At 41.7% G+C, this 24384-nt stretch overlaps 12 protein-coding genes across 12 annotated transcripts in view; 4 read left to right on the forward strand and 8 right to left on the reverse strand.

The window, feature by feature from the left end:
- Positions 1 to 1042, forward strand: part of CTS1 (chitinase) — a 2518-nt gene extending 1476 nt beyond the window's left edge. The window contains exon 2 of the mRNA XM_020217137.1: positions 1 to 1042. Coding sequence (XP_020070591.1) covers positions 1 to 918 — 918 coding nt within the window. The 3' untranslated portion in view covers positions 919 to 1042.
- NNT1 (S-adenosylmethionine-dependent methyltransferase) lies at positions 993 to 1952 on the reverse strand. The gene has a single exon (XM_020214982.1). The coding sequence runs from the start codon at positions 1813 to 1815 to the stop codon at positions 1063 to 1065; it is 753 nt and encodes a 250-aa protein (XP_020070592.1). The 5' UTR covers positions 1816 to 1952; the 3' UTR covers positions 993 to 1062.
- A 192-nt stretch (positions 1953 to 2144) lies between these two features.
- RPS30A (40S ribosomal protein eS30) lies at positions 2145 to 3210 on the reverse strand (the record flags this gene model as incomplete). The annotated part of the gene is made up of 2 exons (XM_020216864.1): positions 2145 to 2336; positions 3208 to 3210. The coding sequence occupies 2 exons, from the start codon at positions 3208 to 3210 to the stop codon at positions 2145 to 2147; spliced, it is 195 nt and encodes a 64-aa protein (XP_020070593.1).
- CYBJADRAFT_167589 (YidH family protein) lies at positions 3171 to 3969 on the reverse strand. Its single transcript, XM_020214983.1, has 3 exons — positions 3647 to 3969; positions 3309 to 3590; positions 3171 to 3240 (listed from the first exon to the last, which is right to left on the reverse strand). Exons 1-3 carry the CDS (start codon positions 3956 to 3958, stop codon positions 3193 to 3195), a joined length of 642 nt encoding a protein of 213 aa, XP_020070594.1. The 5' UTR covers positions 3959 to 3969; the 3' UTR covers positions 3171 to 3192.
- On the reverse strand, positions 3936 to 4607 carry CYBJADRAFT_86317 (KRE1 domain-containing protein). Its single transcript, XM_020217972.1, has one exon. The coding sequence runs from the start codon at positions 4498 to 4500 to the stop codon at positions 4159 to 4161; it is 342 nt and encodes a 113-aa protein (XP_020070595.1). The 5' UTR covers positions 4501 to 4607; the 3' UTR covers positions 3936 to 4158.
- Positions 4608 to 5549: 942 nt separating this feature from the next.
- COQ11 (ubiquinone biosynthesis protein COQ11) lies at positions 5550 to 6545 on the forward strand. Its single transcript, XM_020214984.1, has 3 exons — positions 5550 to 5629; positions 5691 to 5745; positions 5807 to 6545. Exons 1-3 carry the CDS (start codon positions 5590 to 5592, stop codon positions 6501 to 6503), a joined length of 792 nt encoding a protein of 263 aa, XP_020070596.1. The 5' UTR covers positions 5550 to 5589; the 3' UTR covers positions 6504 to 6545.
- On the reverse strand, positions 6506 to 8315 carry DBP9 (ATP-dependent DNA/RNA helicase). The gene has a single exon (XM_020214985.1). The coding sequence runs from the start codon at positions 8263 to 8265 to the stop codon at positions 6547 to 6549; it is 1719 nt and encodes a 572-aa protein (XP_020070597.1). The 5' UTR covers positions 8266 to 8315; the 3' UTR covers positions 6506 to 6546.
- A 773-nt stretch (positions 8316 to 9088) lies between these two features.
- CYBJADRAFT_167592 (cation diffusion facilitator family transporter) lies at positions 9089 to 11188 on the forward strand. The gene has a single exon (XM_020214986.1). It carries the CDS (start codon positions 9280 to 9282, stop codon positions 10855 to 10857), a length of 1578 nt encoding a protein of 525 aa, XP_020070598.1. The 5' UTR covers positions 9089 to 9279; the 3' UTR covers positions 10858 to 11188.
- CYBJADRAFT_86357 (uncharacterized protein) lies at positions 10891 to 11340 on the reverse strand. Its single transcript, XM_020217973.1, has one exon. The coding sequence runs from the start codon at positions 11185 to 11187 to the stop codon at positions 10924 to 10926; it is 264 nt and encodes an 87-aa protein (XP_020070599.1). The 5' UTR covers positions 11188 to 11340; the 3' UTR covers positions 10891 to 10923.
- Positions 11341 to 13690: 2350 nt separating this feature from the next.
- On the reverse strand, positions 13691 to 15613 carry CYBJADRAFT_86437 (CBM21 domain-containing protein). Its single transcript, XM_020217974.1, has 2 exons — positions 13874 to 15613; positions 13691 to 13837 (listed from the first exon to the last, which is right to left on the reverse strand). The coding sequence occupies exons 1-2, from the start codon at positions 15452 to 15454 to the stop codon at positions 13727 to 13729; spliced, it is 1692 nt and encodes a 563-aa protein (XP_020070600.1). The 5' UTR covers positions 15455 to 15613; the 3' UTR covers positions 13691 to 13726.
- Positions 15614 to 18641: 3028 nt separating this feature from the next.
- On the reverse strand, positions 18642 to 21414 carry RED1 (Red1p; the record flags this gene model as incomplete). Its single annotated transcript, XM_020214987.1, has 1 exon — positions 18642 to 21414. A coding segment is annotated over exon 1 (2171 nt), but the record flags the coding sequence as incomplete, so codon positions are not given.
- Positions 21415 to 21602: 188 nt separating this feature from the next.
- Positions 21603 to 24284, forward strand: GLN4 (glutamine--tRNA ligase). Its single transcript, XM_020214988.1, has one exon. It carries the CDS (start codon positions 21629 to 21631, stop codon positions 24041 to 24043), a length of 2415 nt encoding a protein of 804 aa, XP_020070602.1. The 5' UTR covers positions 21603 to 21628; the 3' UTR covers positions 24044 to 24284.
- The last annotated feature ends 100 nt before the right edge of the window (positions 24285 to 24384 follow it).

Here is a 24384-nt window from a genome sequence, read left to right on the forward strand (position 1 = left end):
TCAACATCATCAACATCATCAACATCCTCAACATCCTCAACATCCTCAACCAGCTCCAGTACTTCCATCACCACAGAAACTCCTGCCACTACAACATCTATCTCATCAGCCATTACTGAAGCTTCTGAGACTAGCAACACCAGTGATGTCACTACCTCAAGCACTCAAGAACCAACTGTTGAGACATCAACTAAAACTTCTTCGAGTGTCTTGCCAACACAAGCTCCAGAAGAAACAACAAAGAGTACAACCACTCTGCAGCCTACATCTTCGAGCCATCCAGAGTCCATCACAAAGAGTGAGCCAACGGCTGCATCAGCACCAGGAACACAGACATTTTGGACCACTGTGACAAGCACTGGTGTTTCGACGGTTACAAAAGTTGAGGTGATTGATATTGGTAACCAAGAGACACGTACTCAAACAGTCATTTCCACAACTGAAACCGAGTACGTTGTGACTAAAGAAGTTACAAGTACTAATCCTACAACTGTCACCAGTACTAAAGTGAATATTGTACCCGGTGAGGCAACCACTCTCATTGTTACAGAGACTGACTGCACCACTACAATTACTGCTGATTCTCAACCAACCCAGGAACCTGCCACCACAACTACTAGTGAGGGAACAACTTCAACTGAAACTACTGCTGCAGCAACATCAGCAGTTGGTGAAGATTGCTCCACTCTAACTGGTGATGCTAAAGCAAACTGTCTCAACACAAACTTTGCAGCAGGTCTTTTCACTAATACTGCTGATGAATGTACACATGGAGATATTGGATGTGATGCCAATGGTGGATATGCCATTTGTAACTGGGGTAGCTGGGTTGTCCAAGGTTGTGCAGCTGGTACAACATGTTATGCTCAGAACTACGGTACTTATATATACATTGGTTGTAACTGGCCAAAGCAGTGAAAGAGACACATTCTCAAATTATGACTGCTAATGACATATATGCACCAATGGACTCTTAATTTCTCTACAATACCTCTTCTGCTCTTCAATCTGTTCATGTAATACTATACAGCTTCATTCGACTATATTACCACCTCGTGTAGTTCATTTCGATAGGAAGTAAGAGTACACTCTCGATCTAACTTCTGCTGTTGATGGATCCTCGTCTGGGAACATTGGTTTCCAAACGACAAGATCGTTTTGTTCAACTTTGAAGTCAAACTCCTTCGCAGTCTCGAAGAATTGCAAGTCATTCTCCAGTAGCCATGGTCTGTGTGGACTAAAGACAACAAAGCACTTACCATTTGATGATAAGAGGTCCTTACAAGTTTGTAAGAGTTTTCTGTGTTCAGTGTGGTTAAACACCAAGTCACTCAGGATGATGAGATCAAATTTCTCTTGTCCAATTGGAGCAATCGTTTCTAGAAGAGGAGTATAATCGTTTCCCCAAATGTATCCTTTCACTGCTATGTTGTTTAAATGTCCACATGTGCTCTTCACGTTGTGTTCGATGTTCTCGATGAGCTCTGGGTCTGGATAGTCAGTGGACACAACTTGCTTAGCACCGTTTAGCGAGCATATCAACGATGGCAAGGCAGCAGCAGCACCGAGTTCAAGGACACATTTGTCCTTGATGAGTTCATCTGAGTGCTCATCAAGGTAGTCAGCGGTGTAAATACCAGCGTTCCAAAGCAAATGACCCCAGAGTGGTGATGAGCCAATGAGACGCAGGTTGATATCCTTTGGCTGTTTCTCTACCTTACGAACGTATGAAGCATAATGAGGCTCCGGTGGTGGCTTGTAGTAACCTTCTGGCTCTTGGAAGAGATCTCCTCCTAATGACTCAGTGTCAGACATTTACCGTTGAATTTCAAAGACGTAGTGTGAAAATGTGATGAAATATTTCAGTTAAAATTTTACCCGATGAGCTTTAGCTGGTTGTAGATGACAAGATCATACATTATACGAGGAAACACAAGCTCCCTCAATCATTGGTTTCCTTCTTGAAGATGGTGTTTCTCTACTGTCTCATCTCTTGCAAAATATGCTTCTACACTTACTATTCAAAAAGTTTTATAACATTAAAGCCATTTCAAAATGAACAAGCCACTTGTCTTAGAGAACAAAATTGTACATAAACGTTTGGATGTGTTTTGTCATTTCTTTGCAACAGAAACTCAGCATGTTTATTGGGTAGAAGATGGACCTGGGTTGGCTCTTCTCTTACCGTTGATCAAAGTAACGTTGATGAATCTCTTGGTGTACAAAAGACGCTTGTAAGCTCTTCCTTTTGGCTTCTTTGGCTTCTCTTGCTTGTCAACCTTTGGAGTTTGAGATTTAACCTTACCGGCACGAGCCAAGGAACCGTGGACTTTACCCTGTAGATGTGACTGTTAGTATTTATTTTAAAGTGAACGAAACGAGTGAATAATGTGATCAGTTGACTATCGCATGGCCCATTTGCTCTGGGTTTGGAGTGCTTCATAGAGGGAGAGGGTAAACGTCAGTGATCTGGATACAGTCTCTTCATTTCTTCAGAGTAGCCATCAAAATCGCTTCCTGTCCTTCCAGACAACAAATCAGCTGTATCAAAGCATTCGGATACAAAGCTTATCTTGACCTCTGTATCTATACAGGATATCACGTAAAATATTCTTGCTATTCCGTTCCTTCGTTGTATGCTTGGAAAACTCCTCTCTCCAGTCAAACTTCAATACGCTCATATCGTTTAGGAAACCATTCTCGATCCTCTTTTCAGGCCAATATCAGGATGTCCCAATAGTCCATCACGTCAAACGCCCACACTTATCACTCTTTCTCTGTTCAACAACGTACCATTTTGTCTTATTGGTTTTATGTGGTATAGAGTCTTCTACCTGTGCTTTGTTGTTGATGAATAAACTTGGGCTGTTTTTTTTCGCCATTGCCCTGCGATCGCGGCAGTTTGAAAATTGTGACTCTGAATGTCTGGATGTTTTTGCTTTTCTCCCCCTAATTCCGCAGACGCTATAATTTTGGCGAACAGCCCTACCCCGTATCATGTGACCTATGAAGTTAGGGTTTGAGAATAAATAATAACCGTTAGCCACACCTGCCTTTTGTTGTGGCATACCCCATACCATACGTCATAACGGTTTGTGCTGTCCTGCTCTTTGGTGCATTATTACCCGTTCTCTAAGTACATTGGTCTACATTGAAGTTTTTCATGGGCTATTGATATTAAGTTTATTCCGACTATTCGTTCTTTGCCATGATCACAGCCACCAATGTTACAACAGAGAGCTAAAGCCGATGTTAGTATCCATCTCTTCTAAATACGGATAGAGTATTTTGAATAGATATGCACTCACACTAAACACCAGAAAGACCAAGATATACACCGTGAGCTTTGCAGGTGGATATCTATTCTCCTTGAGTAGGTACTGTGTTCTAAAGAACCTATGTGTTCCCATGAGTACACATATAACCCCTATAAGTACAAGACACGCACCTACGGGCCGTCCTAGTTTAGCGACAATGTCCGTCTCTGAGTTGCTCTTGACAAGTTTGAACAATTGGGTCACGCCGACACCTGCTGTGGCCATTGCCATTGACGTTCTGATCCATGAGAGAAAGGTTCTTTCATTTGCCATCTATAACATAGTGTTAATATAAAACCGAAACATTTCAAAGATAAACTTTTACCCACATGGTCTCTTGCAACTGCCCCGTTGTTCTCCAACAATTCACTTCCGAATTCTTCATACCCCCATAGATCCCACCATCCATTTTTCTTCAATTGACGTTCTTCAAAGCTCTGCACTCTTGTGATGGATTCGCCGGGCGTTTCATCGTGTGATTCAGGCCCACGTTGATGTTCTAGCAGTTCAAAAACCTCTCTTCCGGTATTTGCAGACCTCTTCCTCGCAGACGTGGGACGTTCTAATGGATCAAAGCTTTCTGTTTCCTCGTTAATCACATCGATATCTTTGTAAGTACTTTTACTCTGTGAGGCTTCCATCTATTCTTTCTCCTTAATACAATCTGGTTTATAAGGAGTAAAGCTGGAGTTGGTTATCCTCATTGCAAATCAATGCGGTAGTGCAGTTTACAGCTCATGCGTACACGTTGCATCCAGACACCAAGCCTTAGATGCCTCAACGGTTGTTTTTTTTGGACTACAGGCAGGAAACTTCAACAAAACGACCATCTCTAATTCGATTAAAAATTACTTGTCACCGTCACCTTGGGATATGTCCTAACTGTACCGATAGTGCCTTCTAGTGTACCAAGGCCGATGGTACCAGTTGGAACCGATGCCACAGTGCTCCATCTTCTGGTAAACTGCTGGGAATATGCTGACTGTGTCGTCTGAAGTACGCCGGCTGCATCAGTGCCAGTGGCCCATATATATGTAGGAGATTGTGTGAGAACAGAATCTGTTGTGATTCTCTGTGTTGTTGAATCTTGTATGGAAGTTATGACTGTGATTATTGTAACTTCTCTCTGCGCAAACGAGAGTGCAAATAATATAGAGAATGTGAAGAGCCAACACTTGAGCATGCTTCAAAATGAGTGGATAGAAACGTAGATATGGCGCACTTGGTGAAATAACACAAGCTTAGTCTTGTGCCTTCTCCTGCTCAATTTATATACATCAGACATTTGCACTGGTCAGGAGAGGAATTCAGTAAAACAGGCATAACCCAGTCATATTTTTGGATCAAGTCTTGACACCAAGCGATTATGTGTACATGTTAAACTTTGGTTTCTTTTTCTCTGCTTTACATATTTGCTCTCATGGGATTTCATCAAAAATGCCTGTGCAACGTCGTTGAGAATGCTTGGTAACAGTCGTATGTAATGTGAACCACACCATTCTCAAACACACAGGGAATCTCATATCAATAGGTACTTTATACACCAACTCCCGGTACATCTCCTCCCCGTAACGGTGGAGGATTCCACTCTATCGTGGAAGTTAGTGATGATGCATCATGCAGGCGCATTTCCCGCTTACACGTTCGTTGCAGCTAATTCTACAGCAAAATCTCTCTTATGGAAAAATACCACAAGGCTCGGAACTGAAGCTGATGGGAACTTGTTAGATCATTTCACGTGTAGACTTGGCTCAATATCGGTATCTCCGCTGGAAGAATACAACATGAGCACCCTAGGTCTTGTCGTAAATGAAATCACCGGGAAATAATTACCAAGAACCTTGAAAAATGTATGTAACGTTGCAGACTAAGAAACCTCGTATCATTTTCAGCCTTTATGATACATTATGAGGTAAAAGATGGACATGTGTTACTCAGTCACATCGTATTGCCCTAACAAGTAGCATGTACACAGATGATCCCTTTCTGTTTCAGAACTCGTCGAGTGATGACAGCGTTGTTTTCTCTTTTCCCTTCCTTTCTTCTTTCAGCCTAGGCCATGAGAATCTCTTGAGCACACTGTGGAAGGGCCGCCTAGAAATTCCTCCGCCCACACAGCCTGGGAAGAAAGCAACAAAGGACGGTGAGCCCACGCCCAGGAAGCGGAAAGTGGAAATTCGGGCCTGCGAAAAAATCTCCCCAGAGAGGACTTTCAGCCCGAGACCGTGGTGATCAGAATCAAAACAAGTCATACGTAAATAGTTCTACAGAGATGTCAAAGATCGTTGTTCTTGGAGGAGCAGGGTTCCTAGGTTAGTTTTCACCTCATTTTTTGCCCCTTCATGGTTATACTGACCTCAATTCACTCAACAGGTAAGCGTATATGTCAGGCAGGTGTCAATGCGGGCTTTCAAGTGACCTCCCTTACGTTAGTATTTCCATTTTCTCTGATTGAACAGCTTGGCCACTAACCTGTCCATAACATCTAGTCGTTCAGGTAAGCCTCCAAGAGGTGTGACTCATCATGATGCCCACTGGTTAACCAAAGTTCAATGGCAAAGTGCAGATCTGTTTGACCCGTCTAGTTATAAACACCATCTTGTCGATGCCCACACTGTGGTGCATTCTGTTGGAATCTTATTAGAGAACCAGAACTACAAAACTGCTGTCAATTCCAACTCGTCCGTACTCTCTGAATTTGTGAACTTTGTTAAACCTTCTAATCCATTAGCAAAGATTCCACGTAATACGTATACTGAGGTGAATAGAGACTCGGCCTTGTTACTGGCCGAGACATATGTCGCCGAGACAAAAGTTGATTCACCATCTTTCGTTTACATATCTGCTGATCGAGGATTCCCAGGGCTTCCCTCAGGTTATATCACTTCAAAGAGAGAAGCCGAAGTGGAACTCTCACTTTTGAAAGGCTTGAAATGTCTATTTGCCAGACCGGGTTTTATGTTTGATGAGGACGTCCATGATGATACCATGCGTGAGACAATTCATAAATTTGTTGATGCCCTGGACTGGGGAAATAAAACTCTACTCGGTAGTCGTATCCCTGTGTTGAATGATCTGGTCAGACCAACTATATCAACCCAAAGAGTTGCCCATGAAATTGTTGATAGCATCCAGAATAACAGGTTCAACGGTGTTTTAAGTCTTGATGAGATGTTACATAAATAAAAGAACAATTCTCTGAAGATTGATGAATACACGCCTATATACTCTATTTCTTTGCTCTGAATGTTTTTAGAGGATCGTTCTTGTTTCCTTTCTTCTTCCCGCGTCTCTTATTGACTCTATTCTTGTGGAATGGAACGAATCCAATATTCGACTTTGAGCTTCTCGCACCTTCAGGTAAGAGATAATCTGGAACTCTTTTCAAATGCGTTTGAACCTTTGCAGAGTGTAGCTCCTTGTCATGTCTCAAAGATGCTAAGTCATCTGGGTTCTCTTCAAAATGCCTCTTCAATTTTTCGTTGGTCAACAGTTCGTTCTTCAGCTCCTTCACCCTGGCTTCTCTGATAGCCACTTGGGTAACTGCTCTGAATGCATCTTCTGATCTGTAACGGAACCCCTCAACTTGCTTCATGTCAAATTGATATGGCTTGACTTCAAACCCCAATTTACCCTGTTGTTTCAAGATACGACGAAGAATCTTTTCGTCCTTCTTAGCAGTCTTCAACGAGGCAACCTTGTGTTTGCCAAATTCCTTATCAGGTATCACAAAGGACAGAGAGATACCACTCTTTCCTGCACGTGCAGTTCTACCAATACGGTGGACATAAGACTTTGCCGTTGTTGGAAGGTCAAAGTTCAAGACACATGCAACGTTTTTGAAATCAACACCACGAGATACACCATACTCCTTATCCTGTTTGGATTTGATATTAACATGTTTGGGTTCCTTTGTCTCATCTTGCTCTTGTTCTTCATCTTCTTCCTCATCAACCTCCCTGATGTGATCCGAATCGTCGGTTGCAATCAACAAGTTGTACACGTTCTTGTTGAATTCATCGACAATGTGTAGTCTAGAATTGACAGGTAATTCAGAATTAAGAATACACGACTTAACACCAAACTGTTCCAAGAACAATTTCAGTCTGTAACCTCTGTCTATGTTGTTGACGAAAATCAACGTTTTGCCCTTGATCAGATGAAGTTTGAAAATGACATAGGCCAAAAGGAACTTATCAAATTCTGTAGTTCTAGCGTAGTACTGTACCAGTTTAGACTTGTTGTTGAGCTCATCGTCGTTCAACTTGAGCACTGCAGGTAAACGACAGAACTTTGCCTTTAAATCGTTAATGTCCTCGTTTAGTGTTGCAGACATGAGGAAGGTCTGCAATGTCTTCAGGGGCAAATAGTTTGCCAGTTTGTCCAAATCATCTGAGTAGCCATATGAAAGGATCAAATCAACCTCATCGATGACCAAATATGTCAGGTTTTGCAACTCGATATTGCCTGTGTTCTTTTCCAAGAAGGACATCAATTTCGAAGGAGTGGAGATTATAACCTCTGGGTTTTCCAAGAGCAAGGAGGTTTGCACCGAGTCACTCACACCACTGGCTAGGTTCAACAGCTTGACCTCCTTACCACAGAATGCCACCAGCTTCCCCATAAACGAATGGACTTGTGTGGCTAGCTCTCTGGTGGGAACCAAAATGATCGCTTTGATCTCATGTTCCTTCGAATTGCTCTTTTGCGCAAGTATGCTCTGCACCACTGGAACTGCATAGGCCACCGTCTTTCCAGAGCCAGTAGATGCCTTTGCGATGATGTCCCTCTTCTCCTGCAAGGCCAATGGAATGGCCTTTGATTGGACCAACGTTGGGTTCTTGAATCCCAACTGCTTAATGGCCTGGTTCAGACGAGGGTCAAGGCCGAAAGAATCGAAATTGACAGAGCTGTCAATGTAAACATCAGCAACAGCAACACCAGACATTTTCAACTTGGATTATACAGTCTAATTCCCGTGCCAAAGTTGGAAAGTCCTAGACAAATGGGATTATCAGAGCTTCAAGCAGAGTATTGGGACTGGGACAGAAGAAAAAAATTGTCCAAAGGGAAAAGTTTTCGAGGCGGTTAGGGACACACGCGAGATGAGCTTTGACACAAAAAAGAGACAAAGCCTTTAGTTTGGGAGGACATTTTGGGACAAAACAAATGAGAGGTTTAGCAATTGAATAAAATGGGGGTAGTTGTAGTAGTTTTTGGTATTTAGCAACTGGTTAAGGGTGTACTGGTGGTTTTCAAATATTTTAAACTGATGGGTGTTTACTGGGCTGGTTTTGATAATTTTGAGAAGTTACAATAAAAGATTCCTGGATGTTAATCTCGCTAATCAAAAATCTCATCTGTGAAATATTTATAGCACAATTTAAAATTTAAGGTGCAATTGCCCCAGTTGCAGCTAAATACAACCACACAGTGAATAATTCAACCTCTACACCATAACACCACCCGTGTAATTGTATTATAGCTGCCCCATCGCTAATTATGATATCAGTGCCTATACAAACACCACATCCGTACACCAACTAATACACCTGTAGAGCCCACTGGTACCAGAGCTGCTGTGGATACGACATCGAGAACCCCAACATCATCTCACCCGGTGCACACAATTGAATCTCCACTAATCAAAATGTATTACAAACACGCTTCCCTCAACGCAATCTCAATCAATTGTTTTCCAATGAAGCAAAACAAGCAGTTCTCGTCGATGAGTTGAAGGCCCGCTCATGTTGCTCAGTCAACTTTGATGCTGCGACGCACCCCACCAAGGGGCCACAAAAGAGATACGGGAAAATTTTTACAGGGCCCTGTAAAACGTTTGAAGTGAAGCAACCAAATTTGAACCATTCTGGTGAACAAAAAGTTGGCTGTGGGAGATTGCCACCGTTTGCTCTTTTTAGCTACACTTCTTTGCCCCCCTTTCCTCGGTTCTCATTTTGTAATGGCTTCAAAAGGTAGCACTCCGGTTCTTCCCTCTGACGGAGAAGACACTCCGTTGCTCTACCATGCACTCACTTCTCCTGCTGCGTACCAAGGACTGTCGAACTCACAACAGTTCAGCAGCGATGTTTCTGATTCTGAGGATTTTCACCTAGAGGATTCTAGAAGACCCTCATTCTTGGGATTCGATTTAACAGGCTCTCATATCAAACAGTCGAAGGAAACTGATAGGTTGATTATGTACTACCAGAAGAAGTCGCGAGCCAACATTGTCCGTGAACTGAGACCACAAAAGTTGATTGGGAGGATTGGGCCTCTATACGATTGGCAGTGCTGTTATAAGGAGGAGTCAGAACTGGAGAAGCTGCCGAAGCGAGTACGATCGTTCTATGAAGATCAAAACTCGTTGATTGAAAAGTACCAGGAGGTTGACAAGTTGTTGGATTCCGGCATCCACCATACCATGATCCAAAATTACAGTGAACGTAACGACGGTGAAAACAACGGGAGAAACGGCAGTCAACAGAGCCAGGATAACAACTACCCAGATTTGGATGCAAACTCACACCACGCGAGTGAACAGGCGTTGAGACCACCACGTCCACAACTGCACAGAAGAGCAAGCGCCGTCCCAGGTGATGTTGATTTGGAAACTGGCAATGTCCTTGGATATAACAAGGCTGATGAGATTGCCATGGTGAACTTTGCGATATTGGTGAATTTCTTTGCCAATATCGTGTTGTTGATTGGTAAGATGGTTGTTGCAATGCTCACATCTTCGATCTCTATTTTTGCATCTCTATTGGATTCGGCGTTGGACTTCCTCTCCACTTTGATCATTTATGCTTCAAACACATTGTCACAATCAAAACATTCAAAGGATTATCCTGTGGGGAAAAATAGATTAGAGCCAATTGGTGTGCTTGTTTTCTCAATCATCATCATAATCTGTTTTGCACAGGTTGGCCTAGAAGCCACTGAAAGGCTCCTCAATCACCAGGAGGGAGACCCCATCGTTGAGATTGGAATAACGTCAACATTAATTATGCTCGCCACAATCGTTTGTAAGCTGGGTTGCTATATCTGGTGCAAGTCTATAAAATCAAGCTCTGTGGAGGCATTGACACAGGATGCGTTAGTTGACGTTGTTTTCAACTTCTTTTCTTTGATCATGCCACTTCTGGGTCATCATTTCCAAATATTTTGGTTTGATCCTATTAGTGCACTTTTGCTCTCTATTTATATCATTGTCCAATGGACAGTGACATCTATTGAGCACATTTCAAATCTCACTGGTAGAAATGCAGACCCCGAAGATTTCAAAGTGATCCTTTATCTCTGCATGAGATTTGCTGAAAAGATACAAATGATCAAAGATATTAGTTGTTACCATGTTGGTGATTCCATTAACGTTGAAGTCGACCTCATCCTCGATGGAAGATTAACTCTGAGAGATAGTCATGACATTGCAGAGGCATTGCAATACACAATAGAGGCTCTCCCAATCATCAACGTTGAACGTGCCTTTGTCCATATCGATTATACAGTCGGTAACTTTAGAGGACATCTCACTTCATAGGAGGAGCCAAAGATATTTTCTTTCTTCTCCGACTATAAACTAATTGAATTGCACCGTCACTCCAGGTCAATACTGATGGTTTTTAACTTGTGGAAGTGGGATTGTGATGATGAAGATTAATCGGATTAAGTGAATTTCCAATCCTAATATATTCACGTGGTACATGGATCTTCGTGTACGTACATTTATATTCCTTCTTCTAGAGACGCAAAAATGTATAATACCTACAGTGTCTAAATATGTTTCAGCAAACGGCCTAGATGGTTGAGTGTTGAATCTCCAGGATAATATATTTGCTTTCATGGGAGTCTTGACTTCCGTGACCTTCATGGTTGCCTTCAAGTACCATTTTAGATAACTTTTACGATGCGATTGTGAATTCCATTGTTGAGATGCCTCATCGATTGATTGCTTTCAGTTAACAGACTTAACCAAAGTAATTGCCAAACTGTGAATCATCTAAGATCGGAAGGTTCCCTAAATAACCCAATGAGCAGAACTACAAGAAGAATATACAGGAGGTTTTCGCATTCGAAAACTGGTTAATGGACTCGTGAAAGAACTAGCAAACTATAATACGCATTGCTCCCAAAAAGATTATGTATATTATCTAATCACGTCCATTCAAGGATTATCAGACGGTGTATATAGAACGTATAGCTCAGCGTTATTTTACAATGTGTCATATCCTTGTGCTCCCGAGTCCTTGCTTGTCAACAACTAAGGGAAAAAGACCGCTGGTAAGACCACTGCCCATGATCTTGCATAACACCTTTGTTAGGAGAAGCATTATGCGTTACACTGCATACGCTTAAAATGTACATAGTACATATACACCTCAAGTTTACGAGTGCATAAGGATGAAGCTTTCACTGGTGGAGGCTTAAAGTTCTGAATTGTTAACACTTTTCCAATGTGCCAGTATCAAGGATCACACCGCCATACAAGCCACCGTTGACTCGAGCTGAGTCGTACCGCAAGTTTCAATGTTGTGCTTTATGCCTAGCTGGGTAGCGTTTACATAACCAGCATAGCCCTCCAACACTTAAAGGAATTCCAGCTGCAGTGTTTCAGATGCGTTTGATGAGGCTACACAATCCCATTAACCGTTGATGATATTGATGACTGTATACGTTCCGAAACGACAAAGGTTAGTGTAGAGTAAATTTCACTACGTTATATAACATCAAGAAGAAGAATTAGTTACCAGCAGCAGGGTATAATCATTATGTTACCTATCTTCTGATCATTGCTGACATACCCGTATGGTTTGGTCCATTTATACATCGGTTGTACCCGTTTTTCCATTATTGATCTCTCACGAATACTCCTGTTTCTTCCTCGGATAAGGCTTAATAGACTTTAGAAAAATGATATCCGAGAAGCCGGATGTCATCATTAGAAGTTACAACACACAGTGAGAACGGTCACGGTTCATGGCTCGTTTGGCATTGAATACTCCCATTTCAGACTGACAGCAACGGTTCCTGCTTTCACTACCCGTGCTGGCCTGAATTCCTCATAACTTTGAAAATTTTGATCTTTGTGATGGCACACAGATTAAGGTCCCCATCCTCAACTGTTGGACTTAAAACATTGTCCTAAGAAATGTGATAGTTCTGTGCTGTGTTCCATAAGAATACACCAATATTATAAACATGGTATGACACTATAACGTTCCGATTAAATGTGACACTAATCGATATCTTGACCCGACATATGGCTCTCATGAGCCGTTTTCCTTTGAGTACAATACTGCTTCAAGATTCAAAATACCCACGGATAGACGAGCGATGTCCTTCGCAGTATGGCTGTGCTGCCAGCCCCAGGTGATATGAACCGTGGCAGACCGCTCTGCATTGGGTCCAAGGAGCGAACCATTTTTGTCGGCAAATAGGCTACAGCCGTATAAAGCGCGGTGGCTTCTCAAAATAATAAGACATTCTGACTTGCCCACATGGGGCCTGATATCTCGACATGGATTCTTAGGTTTCAACGTGTTGATGTTTAGGGTTGCCTGATGGTGGATTTTTCTGAGACGATCTAAACCCATGCAGACTCTTTAGCCAATGCTGGAGGGCAAAATGTTGTATAGACTGGGAAACCATGACATGGCCACATTAGATTACAATCTAATTTAAATTACACATTGTGCAGATCTTTATTATTGATCAGATCGACATCGCAGATTATCGCGCTTCAATGATACGACTATGGCGTAATAACAAATTGTTACAAATTAGTCACAACAGGACCAGGATTCTAGAGTTGTACCAGAGTTACACTTGGCCAAGTTATCAAGATATTCTTGTACTTGGACTCAATAAGTCCTTCAAGAGGACACTACAGCTGTAACAAGCAAGAACCAGTTGTATAACGTGTATATAATTCCATAGCAGAAGTCGGCCATTAAAAAAGCGTGCCAACAATTCCAAAAATAAAGACCACCACCCCTAGACAGAACTCCAAAGGGTGGATCAACCAAAGCAAACATTAAAGTAAGACCCAAAGCAAAACAAAAACAATAGAAACAATCAAAAAATAAACAAATAAGAAACGATTAAATGAATGAGCGTAAGAGCGAGAAGTGATCATGTAAAAATAATACGGATGATGAATCCTAGTGATAATACATGAAAGGTTATAAGGTACTAGAACCTCAAATGTTGATGACGTTGAAAAAGATGACAACAACAATGATAGTGATGTTAATAACAATGATGATGACCATGATGATGGTAATGATGACGGTGACGATGAAGATAATGAAAACATTGGAAAACGAAAACACCCATTAGAAAATCATACCAACAAGAGAACCAGCTCTTGTAAATTAGAAAGATAATGAGATAGAATCACATATAATAAATCAACGGATGAAAACGTTTTCATGACTGTTTGACTTTGGAGCTTCAGACTTGAAGAAGCAGTACTTTTGCAGGAAATCGGTGTAAGACGAATCGTTATTTTTCAAGTTTTCCTTTGAATCCTTTGGTGATACATAGCCAGGTAACGCCATTGGCTTGAAAGTAGCATTATGTGAGGTTTTGGCAAATGAAGCTGAGAAAGAAGAAGGGAAAACCTTGTCAGATGGTGTGCTGCAAACGGTGGAAGGGTCACTAACAACACTCTTCACAGTTGGTTGCCAGTATTTGTACTTGTCTGCAGAAGTATTGAAATAGTCAGTGTCATCAGAGAAGTATCTTCCAGAGGTCATAACCTTTGGTGGGGAATTGATCTTAGCAGAGACAAAATTCTCGTCAATATACGATGAGCTCTTTGTATGCTTCCTTGGTAGCTTCTGTTTCTTTTTCAATGTAGACACCAACTGGAAGCGATAGTTCTGACCACCATTGTTGTCGTAATATATATCTTGACCATTACTGACGTACTTGGCACAGAGTTCCACCGAAATTGGCTGTGAAGAGTTTTTGCGTTGCATACGCTTTGAGTTCATCATAATGGTACTGTTTAGATCAATCTCAAAGTTGAACTGATCAGTCATAGAATCGACAGAGCGAGCATAAGAGGCGGTAACCAAATAGATCGAACTCCAACAATCAGTAGAGAACTTTATCTCAACATATTTCTCAAAATGAATGTTACGAACTTGAACTGATCCCACTAGTTGTGTACCTCTAACAGCCAATGAAGTAAGCTTCACAGCTTGAGGTCTATGGTGAACGTTGAAGAAATCATAATTTGTAGCACGTAGCTTCCATGATGATTGGCGAAGCTTCTTCTTGTATGAGAAGTAATCCTCTTCAGAGTCAGAGTCGTCAGATGATGTGTTAAAGTACGAGGACGACTTTAGGTCAAAGAAGGCCTTTGGCTCCTCCTCGTAATCGTAGTCAGAACCTGATGGTGAGGACTCTGGTGAGTTGTCCAATGAGATTGATGAGGGCTTTGAATGCTCGCTGAAAGTCTTAACCTCCAAGTGAGCGGAAAACCGAACTGACTTAGCCGCCGATGGTAATGACTTTGAGCGGTGTAAACCTGGTAATTTGAGGGAGGATTTCAAACGTCTTGGTTTGCCTAATGTAACATCTGTAGTAGTACTCTCAGTGTCAATATTGGAGTTCAAACTCGACAACGAAGTTGTGGAAAAGTCTTTGGCGTCCTTTTCCTTTCCAATATTTACATGTTCAACATGAGCGGTGGAATCTCTTGCGGCAGCTTGTAAATCCAATGTCGAATTTGAAGAGGAGAACTTCTGAACCATTGTAGCAATAGACGAGTTGGAGTCGTTGTAAATTTTTTGTAATTGCATGCGATCTTTGCTTGCTTCGTCAAATGATGCCAGACTTGATGATGACGACATAGTAAGTTCAGGCGTCGTGGTGAAGTCTGAGTTCGAGTTAGCCAAAATCAATGAATTTTGTGGCTTCAAATGTTCCTGTTCATTATTCAAATTCAAAAGGAATAGAGACTCCTTTGTCAAGCTTGGTAAACCACCATCCTGTGATGACACTTCAAGAGCGTCAAGAGCCATCGAGAGTGCAAGAGGGTCACAAACACGAGGGGTCCGGTTTTGTTGATATGTGCTTGACTGTTGTTGTGAAGATGCAGTTGACGAAACCACAGAGCTCTTAGTCATTCTCCCTCCTCAAATGTATATTTAGATATCCGTTGTTGCTTTTCCTGTTTTGAGAATAAGAGAAATGCACACGCGGTCAGTTGCAATCCGATTCTGAAAGGGATGCAAAAAACAGGAAAAAAAACACAAGCGATAAGCGGCAAGCGGAACCAGAAGAAAAAAAGAACAAAATAGACGGGAAAAGGCCGTGAATGCTTTCCGTCAAAATAGAGAGTTCCTTCTAATTCAACAAAGTATCCCCAGTGTTAGTTATAATGTGTAACTGTTCAAAGGGAACAGGCGTGTAACAGGGCAAGAACGAAAAAAGAATCAACAAAAGCTAAGGTGCGGGTAAGCGTGCCTTCAGGTTTCTCTGGGATGCAAGTGTGTGGGATGGAAAAAAGTTGACAATGACAGAGTAATGTAAGGAAAGGAGATGCCAATACAGAAGACCCTCAACACTTCTTTTGCAGCTTGTTAACTTTCTGATGATGTACACAAAGTGGTATTGATCAACAACAAACAAAGGACCAAGGAGTGTTGTGCGTTTTTTGTAGGAATGGGATTCAAAGGTGTTTTTATAAAGTTGTGGTTTCATTTTTAATCCAAAAAGCTTAAAAATTTTTTTTGGTCTTTTCCCCCCTTGAAGAACCTTGGTGGGTAGAGAAAACGCACCTTGCGCAAGTTTTTTTTTGTGTCGCCTTATCCTCCTGGAGCTCTGGCTTGATGGCATGCAGGTGTATGTATAAAGTTGGAGGCAAAGAGGAGGCAAAGAGGAACCAAAGAAGAAGGAGAAGATGCATGAATGTGCATACTGGTTGTACGAGATGTTAACATCTTACAAAAGGTTAATATGCATTTGCTAGCATACAATCGAGAGCTTAAAGCTATGACTGAAGTTGTTGATACTATGAAGCCCATAGGTAATTTTACTACGACTGTACAAGCCTATGATCGAACATATATTAAGAGAATACACGCGCAGTTACATTTATTGATTGTTAGAGTGAGAGTAATTATCACGATTATTCTTCAAATTGTAAACGCGTGGTTCCCTGTCATGGAAAAAGCCACACCACCCAGACGTGTGGTGGGGCCGGTAGGTGGTCAAACAAGTAACGACTCAGGACGAACCTTATAATTCGAGCGGAACGGAACACTTAACAGCGTCGTTACACGAAAACAACCCCCCCCCCACTACAGGGTACACTAGTTCGAAAGAAGAAAACAGAGACAGACAGACAGACAGACAAACACGAAAACTCTAAGAAACTCTGTTTTTGGATACGCATGTGCAATCAAACTCTGTTTTCCAAGGTGGAAAATGGCCAGCTTTTTCCCCCATCTTGGTTTATACATTTGCAAGAAGGGTGCCAAGTACCCCAACCGAATCAAACGCCGATTAGCTTGTTTACCCTAATATCAGGATTTGAGGAGTCAGGATTTAGAAAAATTCAGCTTGTCACTTTGTCAAAGCCTGCATGATCCACACAGCAATAACACCGGACGGACTCAGTTCAAAATAATCGTGTACGCAAAACCAAAGGTTACTGTCCTATGTTACTTTTCAAAAACTAATTAATTGTGCGGCGTCCGTACACTTTTATCGACCATCTTTTCCTTGTTCCATAGCTACTTGGCTCGTGATTTCTGACTGCGTCGATATTGACGGTGAACCGCGTCGGTTGGTCACACTAACGATAACACACCTTTTTTCTTGTCATGATCAGTGCTGACTGACTATCACTGAGTCTTAAACCTCGCCACCCACCAGTTCCTGGCACCACCTGGATGTACGTTCTACAGACTACACTGTTATCGGACTTTGTTTTCTTTTTTCTTACAGAGAGTTCTGATTGTGTTGGAGGTCTCAAATTACAACATGGAATCACGCAAGAGAAAACCAGTACGAACAGTAATGGAACCTTAAAAGTAGACTAATATCCCAGCTTTTTAATTTCAGTAGCCATGATTTCACAACCTTGTGAACCCAAATGCCATAGGAGATGTACGTGCTAAGTTTTCATCAGCAATGTCGCTTGAAATGGACTATCGAAAGCAGGATTTCTCACCTCTGATTTCGAAACAAACGCGGATTTCACATTACCCGAGATAAGCAACCAATATTGCGTTATAGGTGTGATTCGGATTCTCCATCAAGTTACAAAGAATTTACAACTTCAGACACCTGGTAATTGAGTTTCGTTTGTTTACTGATCAGCGTTCGGACTATTCTTATCATTATTGAACCTGAGATACAAGAGTCGTCAGATGTCTTAGCGTAGTACGATGCAGCTACTAGGATTTTTTCGCTGAATCGATCAAGTTCAGCAAGTAAAAATATTTTTCCCGCTTTCTTTTTTGTTGAGCGGATCGTAGCCAACATCCCTATATTAAATGAAAACTCAACAGCCAAGGACAATTAACCCAAAATAAAAGGGTGTGATCAGTGATCATCGCGTTGTCCTGAGCTTTATGAGGGGTGTAAAACTTTTGGAAAGTGAAGCGAAGTCAGTTTTGACAGGGTGATCACTGTAGTAGTCCGATCACTCTCCTTTGGCAATCTGTGGCGCGCTGTGAAACCTTTGTCACTGCAGCAGCATACAAACCTGTGAACCACCACATTATGCACTCAATATTGCTGTACTTGACCGCAAGAGCACACAAATGTAAAGTATTGCTGTGAGTCAATAACCCCGTCTAGTTTTTCCGTACTGTTGCTACAGTAAAGATTGTAGACATCAACGACACAATATTAATAATTGGTTAAGAAGATTTTTTGTTGAGGAACAACGTCGTCAAATTTAAACGAGGTGTGTGTTGTCTACGCTTAGATGCGTATATTGTACTTTAAAGCTGACTCGAAATTGAGTTGGTCTTGGTACTCAGACTGCTATAAGCAATTTAGTCAGATCAGCACATTTTTCCGCTGTGCATTATACAATTTTCGGGTAAAGATTCCATTTAAGGCGATTATCTAAAGAAACCAGTTCTGTTAACGTGATGATTACAGTTCAACAAGGTACATCAGATGCACATATGGACTTAACAGGATACCCTTTGATTTTCAGGATGCTCTCCAGAAAGCTGGAGTGCATGCTGATATCTGGAACTTTCCCAATGGATATTGCCTGATCTGTGAATTCTTTGAAAGGCGTTTTCTTGTGCCTAAGTTTTTTTTATAACTTCCAAGTTTATAGACAATGGCCACAAATACGCTTATCCGATAAGCAAAAAGTAGAAGCAAGTTCTACACTGTCTAGGTTATAACTTTAGCTAAATACTGTAACGTTTAGTGATTCATAATAGCATTACTATAGGCCGGGAATAGTTATGCCGTCTATTCCCAAGCTCAACCACTGTAATGTATGTTGGTTATAAGAACAATATTAGCTCCCCAGACAGTATATCACACAGACCGGTAACCCATAACGATATATCCAACACAAAATAGTAATGTAAAGGGGAAAAAAGTACATATCAGAAATGAGATTGATTGCATGGATACGAATGGATCGTCATCACTTCATACAGAATAAAACGTCGCCCCTAGTTATGGTCTGTCGTTCTTTGTCGAATATATTCAACTAATTCTTTTTCTGGAAGACATAGTAGACCTTTCACTCCGTTAACAAAGCCACACACCTCATCAACGTCCTTCTGAAATGATGTCTTCAAATTGTCAAATATTTTCTCGTATTTGTGCCTAAGGTCATTCGTGACCTTCTTGTTGATTTCCTCATTGATAAGACGTATCTTGGACACAAGGTCATCTGAAAATATATTTACCGACTTGTAGATCTCATTCTGTAGAGTGACAGTATATGCCTCAGATAACAGCTCATTTGTATACTCCAAGTCGCCTAGACATGAATTATTATTTAGCTGACCAGTGTGATTGTCAATGGCCCTCAAATCAATTGCGCCCCCGCACTGTGCCACATTTCCGTCAGTGATGGCACTATCCCCATCTGGGCTTTCAACGAGTTTCTCCACATTTGTGCTTTCCGCATCAGGCACAAAAGTCAAACCTGTAATGTTTTTAGAGCTCAGTTGTCCTGTGTCGGTACCAGGAGCTGTATATTTATGCTCAATTGGTTTGATTGTCATTTTAGCCTTACCAATGTTGGAGATTTTCTCAATACATTTAGGTCTAGACCTTCTGATTGTGCTCTCGCCTTGTGTTGACTTGTAACCATCGCCATCATAAGTAATAAGAGTTCTGTCTGCACCAGGTTGACTTGATTTAACAACAGAAGGCCTTTCAACTTTAGCTCTTGAAAGGGCCCTACTGTTGACACGATGACGCAGTGATATGATCGGAGAAGTCATTTCAGAATAAAACTCGAATCCTTGAGAATCAGGAATAACAACATCTAGATTGGTCTTTTCGAAAGTGCTAGCATCTTCAAGCTTCCGCTGAACGTTAGGCTTCTTGATTTTCTTGCAACTCTCAATGTCAAACTTTATGGTATGGGCTTTGGTGTAGCGTTTTTCGGTTTTAGCTGATGCGGTTGATCCCAAGTCAGAGTTAAAGTCCCAAATATCTTTCAAAGTCAGCACGCTCGGTTTGGCAACATGTTTTGTTTGTGATGTTGGTTCCTCTGAGGAGCTCAGCTTGCCAGCTACTTTAGGTTCAGATGGAATAACAGGTATAGGTTGGCCGCGTTTTGAGCAATGGGTGGTATCTTTTGTTGTGCTAGCATGATTCGATCCAAATAAGGAATCTGTTTGTTCAATTTCGGACGGCTCATTATTCAATCCAAAGGCTGGCCAAACCTTTGTACCTGGTGCTACCTCCACCAGACAGTCCTCAATGACAGTATCGGCATCTGACAGTTCTTGATCATTGTCTTTCGTAGTTACAACCTTTATAAAGTTCTCAGAAACACTGATTTTTCTCCGACAGGGCAATGGTGATGTGACTGTAGAATTGCTCAAATCTTGGTAAAGTTGAACAGCGTCACGGTTCGACTCCAAAATAATTTTAACTTTAGAGCCAGAAGATATATCAAAGTTGATCAATGACTTTGTTGACGGTGTATCAACCTCAAACTGAACACTTGAGCCGTATAATTGAACATTGATGATATCATGCCGGGGGATCTCGATGGGAGCAGAGACACCATCATGATCAACAAAGATTACAAACCACAGTTTGTGGACTTGACATGAACTGCTTGACGATTGAGACGACGAATCAATTTCCAAGTACAAAAACTTGTGAATTGACGGATCCGTACAAAAACGGTCCAAAAATTCTTTACATCTTTCATCGTTGGCATACGCGCCGAAGGGGAAAGAGTATCCTGGGAAAAGAGCCTTGGAAACAACCTGAGATGATAACTGTGATACCAATTCAACCAAATAACAGCACGTGGTATAATCGGTCACAGGATTGAACATCTTTGTGATTTCGCCAACGTTATACATGATTGAGTTAACCAATAACTGCTTAACACTGGAGTAATCCAGAAGAAAGACACATAGCAAGCACATGGCTTTCCAACTGTTTTCGTTCTTCAAAAGCACCTGATTGAGGAGCAGTTCGACCAAATGTGGTGTGTTGAAAGTGAGTCCGAAATCTGTACAGTCGATAAGGGCAAACCAGAAGGCATCATCGTCCTCTTGGGCAAAGTTTATACCGATTTTAACAACCAACTCAAGAAGCTTGGGATGGACTTTGGGGCCAATATTGGCTACAATCACATGGAAAAGATCCATAAATTCATGGTCCACTTCGCTATCTTCACCATTAACAAATTCAATAAGCTTGTTTCTTCTGTCTGCTGACAAACTGTGAACAGCAGGTTGTTAGCCGCCAAAGCATGCAGTAATCACCAAAGAGAACAGGTATCGATCTTTACCACCTCAAGAACCCGGTGTTTAGATTCCTTTCCTCCGCATATTTGGCGATACAAGCCAAAGATTCCTTATGGAACATCAAGGTATCATCCGCCATGGTACTACTAAAATTTGCGTACTTTTGCTGAAGATGAACATGATGATGTTGTTGTTGTTTACAAAATTATCGATTCTTTACATCTTAAATCTGCCCGTCAAGTCTGCCATTTCGCGCTCATTGCCAAACTCTCTCATTTTTTGTACTCATTTTTTTTTTCCTTTGGCCTGAACATTTTGTTCCTTCTTCGATTTTATCAATTCTGAGAGACTGTCATCGATTCTCAAAGGACAATGTCTTCTATCGAAGCGCTTACCGCCAAACTTAACCAGCTTGGTCTCGAGGAGGTCAAAGTGAAAGAGATCTTGAAAAACAAGAAGGTTTCTACAGCTTTTGAAGCCATTCTCACCGAGGCTACAGTGCCATTGGAGTACCCATTGGAGAAGCAGAAGAGACTGTTGCTACATCAAACCGCAATTTTGAGTAAAGGTGATGATATCCCAAAGCGTAGCTTGGTTGTTGATGGTATCTTGAAGGGAGACTTGAAGACTGCAACACAAGTTGATGAAGCATTCAAGTATGTCAAGTCTAGAGCGGATGACTCAAACGTTCAAGAGATGAACGACGTATCAGGTGTCGGTGTTGTTGTCACAGACGAAGATGTGAAGAAGGAGGTTCTCAACTATATTGAGGAAAATAAGGATGAAATCACCACCAAGAGATACCAATCATTCCCAAAGGTGATGGCTGAGATCAGAACGATTCCAGCACTCAAGTGGGCAAATGCCACTTCTTTCAAACCAATCATCGATGCTGAGCTTTTGGCTCTCTTGGGGCCAAAGGATGAGCGTGATGTTGTGAAGAAGGAAAAAAAGGCAAAAAAACCGGCTGGAGATGCCAAGGGTTCGAAGAAGGAAGAGCCTGTTAAGACTCGTTCAATGTTTGCCGAGGGCTTCCTCGGTGAGTTGCACAAAGTTGGTGAAAACCCGCAAGCTTATCCAGAACTCATGGTTGAACATTTGAAGGCTACTAAGGGCCAAGTTCATACCCGTTTCCCACCAGAGCCAAACGGATTCTTGCACATTGGTCACTCAAAGGCCATTATGGTTAACTTTGGGTTTGCCAAATATCACAACGGTGTCTGTTACCTCAGATATGATGATACCAATCCAGAAGCCGAGGAGGATATCTACTTTAAGAGTATCTTGAAAATGGTTAAATGGTTAGGGTTCACACCGTGGAAGATCACATACTCTTCTGATTACTTTGACAAGTTGTACGAGTTGGCTGAGGATTTGATCAACCGCGATCATGGTTATGTTTGTAAGTGCACATCAGAACAAATCAGAGCTGGAAGAGGTATCAAAGAGGACGGTACACCAGGTGGTGAAAGAGTTGCATGTGTTCACCGTTCTCAATCAATTGAAGAAAACTTGAAAGAGTTTAGAAAGATGCGTGATGGTGCTTATAAGCCTGGTGAGGCCATCCTTAGAATGAAGATGGACTTGTCATCTCCAAACCCACAGTTCTGGGACTTGATTGCATATCGTGTCTTGGATGCCCCACATCCAAGAACTGGTGACAAATGGAAGATCTATCCAACTTATGATTTCACTCACTGTTTGGTTGATTCCTTTGAGAACATCACACACTCTCTTTGCACCACCGAGTTCTACCTTTCCAGAGCCTCTTATGAATGGTTATGTGATGCCTTGCATGTCTACAGACCAGCACAGAGAGAGTATGGCCGTTTGAACATCACTGGTACTATAATGTCCAAGAGAAAAATTGCCAAACTTGTTAACGACAAGTATGTTCGTGGCTGGGATGATCCAAGACTTTTTACATTGGAAGGTATCAAGAGAAGAGGTGTCCCACCAGGTGCTATCTTGAACTTTGTTAATACTTTAGGTGTCACCACCTCAACGACAAACATCCAGGTTGTCAGATACGAGAGCTCTGTGAGAAAGTATCTGGAGGATACCGTTCCAAGATTGATGTTGATCCTGGATCCTGTAGAAGTTGAGATTGATAACCTTGATGAAGACTTTGAGGAGTTGCTCGATATTCCTTACAAGCCAGGTAACGACAAATTTGGATCGAGAAAGGTTCCATTTGTCAAGAGAATATTCATTGACAGATCAGATTTCACAGAAGATGACTCTGATTCATCATTCTTCAGATTGAAACCAACCCAACCTGTTGGTTTATTGAAGGTTCCATTCAACATCAGCTTCAAGTCTGTTGAAAAGGATGCATCTGGCAACGTCACCAAAATCCACGTTAACTATGACAAGGATATCACCAAGAAGCCAAAGACTTACATCCAATGGGTTCCAAAGTCCGAGAAGCACAACTCACCAATCAAGGTTTCAGAGACAAGAATTTACAACCAGTTATTCAATTCTGAAAACCCATCAGCTCACCCTGATGGATTCCTTGCTGATATCAACGCAAACTCTGAAGAGATCTACAAGAACTCTGTTGTTGAGCCAGCTTTAAATGAAGTCATAAAGAGATCTCCATGGGACGTTGAGGATGCTTCAGCTAAGGAGTTTAACATTGTGGAAGACAAGGACGTTTCTGGCCCTGAAATTGTCAGATTCCAAGCCCTTAGAGTTGGTTACTTCGCACTCGACAAGGATACTACTGATGATAAAGTTGTTCTCAATAGAATTGTCTCCTTGAAGGAATCAACTTCTAAATAGATGGTGCCTGTATAATTGAAACAATGCCACACACCCCAACATCTATACGCACACATGCACAAAAGTCGTAGAGCCACACTCAATTGGTGTCCGGGTGTGAGTAGAAACAAAATGGTTTGGGCAGCATCACGATTTTCAGTCTGCGCGTGCTGGGGCGGATTTTTCATCTTTTTCTTTCTTCACACAAGAGGACTCGTCCAGTTGAAAGGAAACACCACGTCAAAGCAAATACATCAAGATGGTAAGTTTATGCGCTTGGAAGAGATGAAAAGAGACAAATGAGGTACCTGTGATATGTAGTGGGTGCTTCATGTTTGGTATCTGCAATAAAAACCCTGAGA

Source organism: Cyberlindnera jadinii (assembly GCF_001661405.1).
Source record: "Cyberlindnera jadinii NRRL Y-1542 unplaced genomic scaffold CYBJAscaffold_6, whole genome shotgun sequence".
Classification (NCBI taxonomy): Eukaryota; Fungi; Ascomycota; class Saccharomycetes; order Phaffomycetales; family Wickerhamomycetaceae; genus Williopsis; species Williopsis jadinii.

Excerpts from the sequence above, each read along its gene's own strand:
- CYBJADRAFT_86437 (XM_020217974.1), bottom strand. The coding sequence starts at position 15,454 with ATGACTAAGAGCTCTGTGGTTTCGTCAACTGCATCTTCACAACAACAG. Across the intron at positions 13,838-13,873 it reads ATGCTACTTTCAAGCCAATG|GAAAACTTGAAAAATAACGA; the intron begins GCGTTACCTGGC and ends AAGGATTCAAAG.
- DBP9 (XM_020214985.1), bottom strand. The coding sequence starts at position 8,265 with ATGTCTGGTGTTGCTGTTGCTGATGTTTACATTGACAGCTCTGTCAAT.
- CYBJADRAFT_167589 (XM_020214983.1), bottom strand. The coding sequence starts at position 3,958 with ATGGAAGCCTCACAGAGTAAAAGTACTTACAAAGATATCGATGTGATT. Across the intron at positions 3,591-3,646 it reads GGGCAGTTGCAAGAGACCAT|ATGGCAAATGAAAGAACCTT; the intron begins GTGGGTAAAAGT and ends ACTATGTTATAG. Across the intron at positions 3,241-3,308 it reads TGGTCTTTCTGGTGTTTAGT|CTCTCTGTTGTAACATTGGT; the intron begins GTGAGTGCATAT and ends CATCGGCTTTAG.
- CYBJADRAFT_167592 (XM_020214986.1), top strand. The coding sequence starts at position 9,280 with ATGGCTTCAAAAGGTAGCACTCCGGTTCTTCCCTCTGACGGAGAAGAC.
- GLN4 (XM_020214988.1), top strand. The coding sequence starts at position 21,629 with ATGTCTTCTATCGAAGCGCTTACCGCCAAACTTAACCAGCTTGGTCTC.
- COQ11 (XM_020214984.1), top strand. The coding sequence starts at position 5,590 with ATGTCAAAGATCGTTGTTCTTGGAGGAGCAGGGTTCCTAG. Across the intron at positions 5,630-5,690 it reads TGGAGGAGCAGGGTTCCTAG|GTAAGCGTATATGTCAGGCA; the intron begins GTTAGTTTTCAC and ends TTCACTCAACAG. Across the intron at positions 5,746-5,806 it reads TTTCAAGTGACCTCCCTTAC|TCGTTCAGGTAAGCCTCCAA; the intron begins GTTAGTATTTCC and ends CATAACATCTAG.
- CYBJADRAFT_86317 (XM_020217972.1), bottom strand. The coding sequence starts at position 4,500 with ATGCTCAAGTGTTGGCTCTTCACATTCTCTATATTATTTGCACTCTCG.
- NNT1 (XM_020214982.1), bottom strand. The coding sequence starts at position 1,815 with ATGTCTGACACTGAGTCATTAGGAGGAGATCTCTTCCAAGAGCCAGAA.
- CYBJADRAFT_86357 (XM_020217973.1), bottom strand. The coding sequence starts at position 11,187 with ATGAAGGTCACGGAAGTCAAGACTCCCATGAAAGCAAATATATTATCC.